This window comes from Camellia sinensis, chromosome 3, assembly GCF_055761805.1.
Source record: "Camellia sinensis isolate YWXY chromosome 3, ASM5576180v1, whole genome shotgun sequence".
Classification (NCBI taxonomy): Eukaryota; Viridiplantae; Streptophyta; class Magnoliopsida; order Ericales; family Theaceae; genus Camellia; species Camellia sinensis.
Window position 1 is genome coordinate 75,949,215 of NC_138963.1, and position 10,174 is coordinate 75,959,388.

General features: G+C 37.0%; 2 protein-coding genes across 2 annotated transcripts; both read right to left on the reverse strand.

Annotated features, from left to right (window-relative positions):
- Positions 1–1,700: 1,700 nt before the first annotated feature.
- LOC114258456 (uncharacterized) lies at positions 1,701–3,631 on the reverse strand. Its single transcript, XM_028198407.2, has 3 exons — positions 3,495–3,631; positions 2,101–3,319; positions 1,701–2,015 (listed from the first exon to the last, which is right to left on the reverse strand). The coding sequence occupies exons 1-3, from the start codon at positions 3,629–3,631 to the stop codon at positions 1,701–1,703; spliced, it is 1,671 nt and encodes a 556-aa protein (XP_028054208.2).
- A 75-nt stretch (positions 3,632–3,706) lies between these two features.
- LOC114258455 (protein FAR1-RELATED SEQUENCE 5-like) lies at positions 3,707–4,471 on the reverse strand. Its single transcript, XM_082918150.1, has one exon. The coding sequence runs from the start codon at positions 4,469–4,471 to the stop codon at positions 3,707–3,709; it is 765 nt and encodes a 254-aa protein (XP_082774276.1).
- Positions 4,472–10,174: the final 5,703 nt, after the last annotated feature.

A 10,174-nucleotide genomic window follows, 5' to 3' on the forward strand; every position in this document is an offset into this window, starting at 1 on the left:
TGCACTTATCGGTTCGTCAACAAGATTCTAATCTCCAGTTTTGTTGAGAGATGGCAACCTGAGACGAACACATTTCACATGACAGTTTGTGAGATGACCTTGACCCTGGATGATGTTGGCACTATTCTTGACCTTCCCATTGTAGGCAAATCAGTCAGCGTATCAAATGTGACAGATCATCATGGAGTTACACTACTCGTTTATGGCTTGGGGATTACTGAACGTGCAGCACATGAAGAGGTTTCTACTGCTGGTGGCAGTTCAGTCAGGCTTGAGTGGTTGCGAAGTCAGTTTGCTGGTGTCACAGATTCAGACCCTGAGGAGGCTATACAGTGCGCTGCTAGAGCTTATTTGTTGTTTCTGTTGGGATGTACACTCTTCAGTGACAAGAGTCGGCAGGGTTCCTGTTGTTTACCTTGGCTTATTGATGGATTTGGGATCCATTCATAGTTACGCCTAGGGTGCTGCTGCATTAGCATTTTTATACAGACAGTTGGGGTATGCTAGCCTGTCCGGGGTTAAACAGATGGGTGGTTATATGACTCTTTTCGAGGCGTGGATTTATGAGCACTTCCGAGCATTCCGACCTCATCAGAACATGGGCTACAATGAAGACATGCCACACGTGTACCATTGGGCATCTAGGAGAGAGGCGGGTTCCTCCATTGATCATTTGAAATCTTTTCGAGCCGAGCTTGACAGTTTGGTAGCTACTGATGTAAGTTTACTCATCTTGAGATAATTTTAACACTTTCCATTTATCTTACCCTTTATATACTTTAATTCAAAAACACTTTACGTTTACAGGTTATTTGGGATCCATACCACAGCTGCAAAGACCGACATCCATGTAACCCGGTTACGTTCTACCATGGATGCTTAAAGTGCTTAGACGTTGTCGAACCGTATCATCCAGATAGAGTTCTGAGGCAGTTTGGTAGGGTTCAAACCATCCCAGATGCACCGCTGCCTCCCAATCGTAGTGCTCGAGGCAACATATCTGCACGATATACAGTCATATATAGACACTTGGATAGGATCTGGGAGGCTTGGGATAACCACGTGTTATCTGAGCAACGGAGGAGCACACCAGTTCGTCAACCGTGGGAATGTGTACCGGGTTACATGGATTGGTATAAGAATATCACGCACCTGTATGTTGAGCACACTGATGAACCGCGTGTCCATGACCATCAGGATTTCAGCCAACATGCCGATGTAATATATTATCCTCTTCTTTGCATTTGTAACTTTCTTTTTATTTTCTGACATGTTCCATAAAATGTGATATTCTTTTCAAATGCAGCGTATTGCACGTGCACTGCAGATTTCACATCCTATTATTGACGCTAGTTATGAGGAGGGGATTCGACATCCTTATCGACTTTACCAAGTTATCGAGAGTGTGACACATGTCCTTGAAGGTCAGCACATTGACGAAGTTGGACCTAGTTATACTGGAGGTTGCTTTCCATCTTCGACATTGACATACAGTCGTAGGCCTAGGCGTAGGCATACAGCTGATTCGTGACATGCTGTTTGTTAGTTGGTGGATTTTTTTTGGTCTTTTTTGTAAGATGATATTGTTGTAATGGTAACAGTGGTTAATATTTTCTTATTAGAATGGAATGGCAACAATGGTATTGTAATGACATTGTAATGACATTTTATTATTAGAATGGAATGGTAACAATGGTCGTTTATTTTGTAAATGATATTTTCTTATTACAATGGAGTGGTAACAATAGTCGATAACATTCAATCCAGATTGCAAAACAGAACACATCAACATCAAAAACACATCCATTACTTTTTTCCATAATTCTAACATTGTCAAATGCATACATGTGTACAACATTAAAAGTCTCTCGAGTAGCTACATTATCATGAATAATGTCCTTGAAATGTTGAATGCGACGTACACATGCATCATCCCAGTCGACAGCGCAAGGGTGACGGTATTTTCGCCAATTAGTGGCTATAGGAGGAACTGAATGGCCTGGCTGCAACAAAACCTGCACCAAATATCAATTGAGTTAGTGGTCATACCTCATAACTTCTTGTACATGCACAAACCCAATTTATAAGTTTCTGTTATACCTGGACGAAATGATTTCCGTTGACAAACCCAATGGCAATCTCACGTTTATCAAGTTGAGGTACTGGCACTATTCGAAGAGGTAAAAATGTGAGACATTGCTGTAATGACAAGTGGTATAACACAAGATTGTAGCACGATGCAACAAGATGTCCCATGTCTAGCATAGTCATCCAATGTGAGTATCCAGGACTGTCTTCAAAGTATGACAATATGCTTGTCAATTCTTCAAACCTTTCGTAGGACCCATAAAGTGTAATGTATTCCTCTTTGTGTGTGTGCAGCTCACCCAACAAATCACGCCTAACCTGAGCCCAATCATCTTCTGTATAACCAATTGAAGCAGCTATAGCCCTGAAACCACAATTCCCATCCGCAACTACATCCTTGACAAACTTAATGTATGGTTTCAACCCAAAAGGGAAAGCATCAACATATGCACCAGGCTTCACTGTTCTAGTAATGTATACCTTCCCTTTCGGATTCACCTTCTCCTTTCCCTTAACAGGTCGCTTCTTCTTGGTTTGCAGAGTAGGAGCTAATGTAGTGATTTGAGTGTCCCTAGGTGAGAAGGAATCATGTCCAGATTGCACCAACTCAAATGCACACGGGTCACGACGAGTAGAAACATTGATCTTCTTATGATCCCGAGGACGTGTTTTGGGCTTCACCTCCAGCTCAACAAGAAAAGTGCTTCCCGGATATACAATCTCTTTCAATTTCTTCAAAAGCTCCAACCGCATGGTTCTATCACTTTCATTAAACTTGTTCACAAACAACTCTACTTCTGCATGACAAGTCACCTCCGTTTCGTCTTCTTTGTTGCATACGGAGATATGAAGTTGCCTCCACTGTGAGTGTATGGTAGCAAGTGGTATAGGACGATCTTGTCTGATATAGTCAGCAATCTCATGGGCACAAGGTAAACCATAAGTGTGGTGAAGGATGCATCCACAAGCTTCAACATCAATACCAATGGAATTGGCTCTCTTACTTTCTACAAGCAAATACTCTAATGTAGAGATAGACACATTACCCCGTAGCTCCCTGAACTGAGAAGGTTTAAATTGATGTTGCATAACAGTTAGACTTTTCTCAAATGAAGCCTTGATATCAGTGTGTTGCAACTTAAGAAGACTGTGTATTTTCTCAAATGATGCCTGAAATGAGACTTGACATGAACCCAATTGTCTTTTAAGTTTTGCATGTGCACTCTCAGCCCTGTTCAATTCAATGTAAGTCAAATTAAAATCAAGTACATGGCACTTATTAATAACATATTGAAGAAAAGTAATCTTACTGATTCGTTGTAACATTGCCACAATGCATACACGTGTCTGTCCATGCCGCTACAAATTTGTCCTTGTAAGGAACCAACCAAGTATCCATGACGTACTTGACTGCATCGGGATAACTACTGAATTCCTTAAGTAATGATTTAAGATGCTCATCGTATTGAATTTCAAAAGATGAATACACCAAAGAGTTCCACTCATGGTTGAACTTCTCCCATTTCTGCTGTGTCTCAAACATTTTCTTGCATTTGGTCAATACATTCTTACTGATATGCCAACGACATAATAAATGTCTGCCACTTGGGAATATCTTCTATATGGCATTCATCAAGGCTAGCTCTCTGTCAGTAACAATAATTGTTGGCACAACAAAACCATCCATGACATCACGCAATGTAGCTAACACCCACGCATAGTTATCGACCCTCTCATACTGTAAGTATGTGAAAGCTACAGAGAATGTCATTTCAGTTGATGTCACTCCCATAATTTCAAGAAGAGGAAGACGATATCTATTGGTTTTATATGTGCAATCCATAATTAATATACGTGGGAAAGACCGAAATAAGTCCAAACTGGTAGGATGTGCCCAAAACAAGTCTGTCACGGTCATCGTGGACTCTTCAGATCGATGGCGCTCAATGTAATTATACTTGGCCAATTCATCCAATAAGTGTTGCATCTGTGATCTTCCAGCTCTCTGTACCACCCTGTTTCGATGGCGTACATTGTACATGGTTTTAAATGTGCTTACATTGAGGGCATCTCGCTGTTTCAAGGTTACTAGGATTTCTTTTGGCCGAACCATGCTCTTTGACATATCCATTAACAATGCTTTCTCATCCTTTGATAGCCTCCCCGCATATGAATGTCCCTCAAGGTGCTCCGCAAGTGGATGATTATGCAATCCGCATACTACGGTCAATATCCATTCATCATGTGTGGTAAACCTGTGAGCCCTCATATCAAAAGGACAACCACACTTCTTCGTTCCGGTTATTCTTGATGTATTGTTGCCATCATGTTTTAACTTCTTTGTCGCTCTATATTGGCCACTCCTCTCACAAGCAAGATACATCATGGGTCTTTTTTTCCCTCCACCATAGTTTGATATTTTGATTACAATGACCAAACCATTTCTCTTTCCAACTTCACGTACCTAGTTGAGCAATTCATCCTTACTTTTGAGTAGTGTAATCCAACACAAAATCCGCGCAAACTTGACTTCCTTGAGTTGACACATATTCCTACATGTTTTGTATAACATTACAAATTTTTAATGACATTATAAAGATTAATTTGCAATTCAAAACTGTAAATTTGGTATGCAGTTTGCAAATTTGGAATATAAAATGGGAAAAAAAAATTTTACTTCATTCGGAAGTAGTTGTCCGAATTTATTTTCAAATTTCGAAAGTTGAATGTTGTAAAAGTTAACTTTGTTCGGACAACAACTTCTGAATTTAAATACTTTGTTCGGACAACAACTTCCGAAACTAATTATTTTGTTCGGACAATAACTTCCGAAACTAAACACTTATTTCGGTAGTAGATTTCCGAACCAAACAATACAATTCGACTCTGGTTATCCGACCGACGCCGAAAAAAAAAAAAAAAAAAAAAAAAAAAGAAACTCACATTTCCTTTGCTATGTTTCTCATAAACGCTTATTTGCTGATTTTCAGAAGGCAAATCCTCCATAACAATGATGTTTTCCCTACGAATGAGGAAGGTTGATGAATTAGTGCATTGAGAAGCTACGAACTTGGAGCTTAATGGAAGAAGTTACGAACTTGGAAAAAGATAGGAATGAGTGAATACTCTGCTTTCCTTTCTAGCTCAATGAAGCTACAAACTTGGACCCACGATGCAACATAAGTGAACTGGAGATGGATGTGCAACAGATGTGAACTGGAGATGGATGTGTGCATTGAGATGTTTTGAATCAACAATGATGTCTAAAATAGTAATTTCACTTAGGGATAAAATTGTAATAAAATTAAATATCATTAAGTGTGTGTATAGAGGGGATTTGGTGTGTGTAGATAGAGCCTCCCCATATTAAGCCATATTACCATCTTAATTCCCAAACTAGGCATAGTTTGGACAAAATTCTCAAACTAGGCTAAAGTGTTATTACAAATCACGCTTTCACTATTTTGAGCAAAAAATTTGTGAAATAGTGAAAGCGCTATTACAAACCACGCTTTTAATTATGAAAGCGTGGTTACAAACTACGCTTTTAAGATAAATTTGTTTTCTTTGTTTTCTGAAGAAAACGTGGTTCCAAACCATACTTTCACTGTGTATATTGTTTCCTTAAGAAAACGTGATTCGCAATCACGCTTTCACTGTGCATATAATTTAAATTTTATTTTCTGAAGAAAACGTGGTTTTAAACCACGCTTTCACTGTGCATATTTATTTTCTTAAGAAAACGTGATTGTGAATCGCGCTTTCACTGTTCACTACAATAAGTGTGGATTGCAACCACGCTTTTACTGTTCATTTAAATTTTATTTTATTTATTTTTTTTAAATTTTTTTTTTCTGTTGTCATTGTTTTGGTGATAATGTAATTCAGAATTTTTTTTTGGCTTTACTAAAGTCGTTTTCATATAATTTTTTTTTGTTTTTTGTTTTGTCTTGGTTTTGGGTTAGAAGGTGATAATGTAATTTAGAAAACTGGTTTAGTAAAACCGTTTTCTAGCCGTTTTCATTAAAAAAAAAAAAAATTCTTTCGTCTTTGTTTTGGGTTAGAAGGTGATATACATGCTTTACAGTTCGAAGCACACCCACACACTGTGCAGTTTGACGAACAACGACGAAGGGTGAGACGCGAAGAGCACCGCGGAGTAGGCCAAGAAGACGAAGGCCACCGCGAGAGCTGCAGCAAGAAGGAATAAGAGAAAGATCTCAAATTTTGGTGATGTATTTTTTACATACGAATGGTACTTTTTCCGTTTTTTGCTATGTAATGTAACTTGTATGTAATTTGAATTCTGATTACGAACAGGAACTTATGTAATGTAAATATTAGGTTGGAGTTGATGTTATTGTGATTCAATTGGTTTCGCTTTTTTCATAAGACTGATGTTGTGTAATAAGTGAATGAATGGAAAGGTTATTTGTTTTATTCAATTGGTAGTGTATTTTTTGTAAGAATGAGAACGTTATTTGTTATATTCAATGAATAATGGTTAAATTTTTGGGTTGTCACGATTGAGAAGATGAACAAGTTAAGAGAATGTGTATTTCTCCTAAAATAAATTTTGTCAACATTTTCGTAATAAAACTTAATACATAATATACGAAGTCACTAATTTACTAAATACTCATACAGGCATGAAAACAACATAACTGAAGTTGCAAATGTAACAGTTTTCAGTTACATAGGTAGTACAGACATAAGTCTCCCACAAAAATACATTCTGGATACCATGAACTGAACACACAATACATACATCCTTGACACCCTGAACTGAACACACAATACATAAACATAACAGTTAGACAGACAAATATTAGGCAAACAATTTGACAAACTCATTACGAAAACACTTAGTCTAACACAGACATTACATATTAATGCATGACCTAATATTGCCGAAGTGTAGACATTAACACCTAATTCACGCTTAAATCGGCAATCTCAGAGTCTGAATAATCCAAAAGCTCAGCGTCAAAGACAAGTTCAAGATCCTCCATGATACCCTTGATAGCCGCAACATTTGGTTCTGTTCTGTTTTTCTGGACATCCTTCTTAACTATGTATAGTTGCATATCGCGGGCTAACCTACGGCGCATTTGAGAAATCTCACGTTGTAGTCTTTCACATAGTTGATCAACATTATCAGGATCTTCCTTTTGGATCTCAACAGAACGTGTTTTTGGCACCTTAAGTTGATTTTCCAGCTGTACCCGCTGTATAAATAGTGTGGGCCACTTGAGACGAGCAGCGTCAGATAAACCATATCCTATTTGATTGTCAGATGGCTCCATACATGAACCTCCTTGAACTCGAAAATACTTGGGCATCAAAAAATGTCGCTTCCCAAACCTATCACGATAACCATAAGCATAATCTAAAACAGGTATTGTTGCTTCGTCTTCAGCATCGCCACGTCCCCTTGCCCCTCCTCGTCATGAACTGTCACCCCTTTGCAAGTTCCTACCACCTCTGCGATTCTCACTCCCTCCCATGAATCTGTAGCCATGCTAATTTTTTTAAACAAATGAATGATAATTTCATAGGGCGAAATGATTTGTAAGGTTGTGTCTTCACCTTTAGTCGTTTATATAGTTGGTTATGAACGGCTTTAGAAAGACATTGAAGGAAAAACCATAGAAAATAAATGTCTCTGCATGACAATCCCACATATACAAACAAGGTATGAGTTGCCACTAGAATGAAAAAACAGAGAAAAGCAAATACTATGTACCAAGTCACACGACTTGACAACCCATCTGCATATATCGACAAAATAAGGGCATGCTCACTGTAAGGTAAATCAGTGAATTCACTGTTGCCATGTGACTTTCTGAATTGACAATCCCACATATATCAACAAGAGATGAGTTGTCACTGTAATCAGAAAACAGAGAAAGGCAATGCCTGTGCACCAAGTCACATGATTTGACAATCCATCTGCATATACCGACAAAATAAGGGCATGCTCACTGTAAGGTAAATCAGTGAATTCACTACTGCCATGTAACTTTCTGAATTGAGAATCCCGCATATATCAATAAGAGATGAGCTGTCACTATAATCAAAAAATCGAGAAAACCAAAGCCTGTGCACCAAGTCACATGACTTGACAATCCATCTGCATATACTAACAAGTCTCTCCACGATTTGACTACTCAATGTGTGAAAAAAGGAAGCTTATGTAGGCAATGTTGCGTTTCACTTAACTATGCATCATTCGTTGTTACGACCAACTATTTGTATTTCATTGAAAAGTATGACTATTTGAATTTTTGTTGTCATTTGGAATTATTTTAAAATCAACTTTTGAATATTCAATTTGTAATATTTTAGGAAACATTTACAACATCAACTGAACATTGGTCGTAACGTACCCATCCGCAGATCAATCGTAACAAATTTGTAAATCCCACACACGCCCACTTAACCCCATAGGTATGGAAGATTAATTGTTATTTACATTTTTTATGAAAATCACTCGTAATAAATTTGCAAATCTCATGGACAACCACTTAACTCAATAGTATTGAAAGACTAGTGTATGAAAATATTGTTAGAATGAAAATGTATATATTAAAATAATTGTTATAAATTTTAAATCCAAAACTTACTCGGTTTTCGAATTTCCAAGAACAATTTTTTGAAAATTATTTAATCCCCCAACTGGACCAACCACTTGTCTTTGAGCTTGTTTGTCCTGTCCCCAAGTTTAGTTTTCTGTCAACCCCCCATTCCTTACCAAAGTCATCATTTTTACTGGACTTCCAGGAATTAGAAGGTTACTCTTTCTTCTTTCTTGATGGAGATTGAAATTCTTTACGTACAGGTCACTATTTGAGGAGCCCTTGTTGAGGGAAATTTTTGACTGAGCTCCTGTTCTGTGAGAACCCGAATATAAAAATTAAGTAAATAATTAAATAATAATAATATTACAATCTCAAATATTTTTTTGGTCAATCCTAAAGTGCAAATTAAATATTTGGAAGGTGTTTTAATTAATTTTTAAACCTAAAATAAATTTATGGTGGAAATCTCTAATTTAGAGATAAGATTTTAATAATAACAAAATAAATAAATAAATAAAAACAAAAGTATAAGGGAGTCATATTTTTTAAAGTGTGTGGGTAACCCTAAACTCTCATATTATTCAACTACCAGCCATGAAGAGGAGATAGGAGTAAGTTTTGGTGAAAATTGAACAACTAGTTTGGTGCTTTAATAACTCCATCTCCAAGGTTGAAATCAATATTCTGTGAATATAGTTATTTTGTATTTATATTTCTGTGCATTCATTGGAAGAGGATGGAATGAAAGCTTAACTGATTAAGTGGCTTCAATATATACCAGGTTAATTGTTGGTGTGTCAAATAGTGTAATGGGTATAGTAGATGTATGAAGAACAAGTATATGGCACGGGTTATATTCCATGAGTGTTTTTGCTTGTAATGGTGGATCTTGTGAGTGAAACGTGGGTTAGGTAGGAGTACTTGGCCACCAATGTTTGTGAATATCATGTGTATTTTATGTAGTTTGAGGAATATCAGATGGGTACATAAAGTTGAGGGTACAATCTATGAGTATGAAATTCTGCACATAACCACATTCTTTAAAAATGAAGAAACCTTATCAAACGGATGAATTTTGAACTGAAATTTTTACAGTTGATTAATTAAATATTGAATTGCATATCAAAATTTTCTTATAATTTTTGGGAGTCAAAATCTATATTAACTGGTACATTCAAATCTGTCTAGAAAATTGGTGTTACATAGTAATTTCGGAAGTGTTGTTCTCTTTGGGTATAAATCCGAAAAATATCAAATCAGCGTCATTAGAACTGGTTACAAGTCTAGTTTCTTACATTTTATACTAAGAGAATCGTCAATTTCTTTAAAGAGGTGCAGAAAATAATATGTTTGAGTATAATTAATTGTAAATAGTTATTTTGACAAGCAAATCAAGTAAAACCAATTGGGTTTTAAACTTAGTCCCCCAACTGGACCAACCACTTGGCTTTGAGCTTGTTTGTCCAGCCCCCGAAGTTTAGTTTTTGTCAACCCCCCATTCCTTA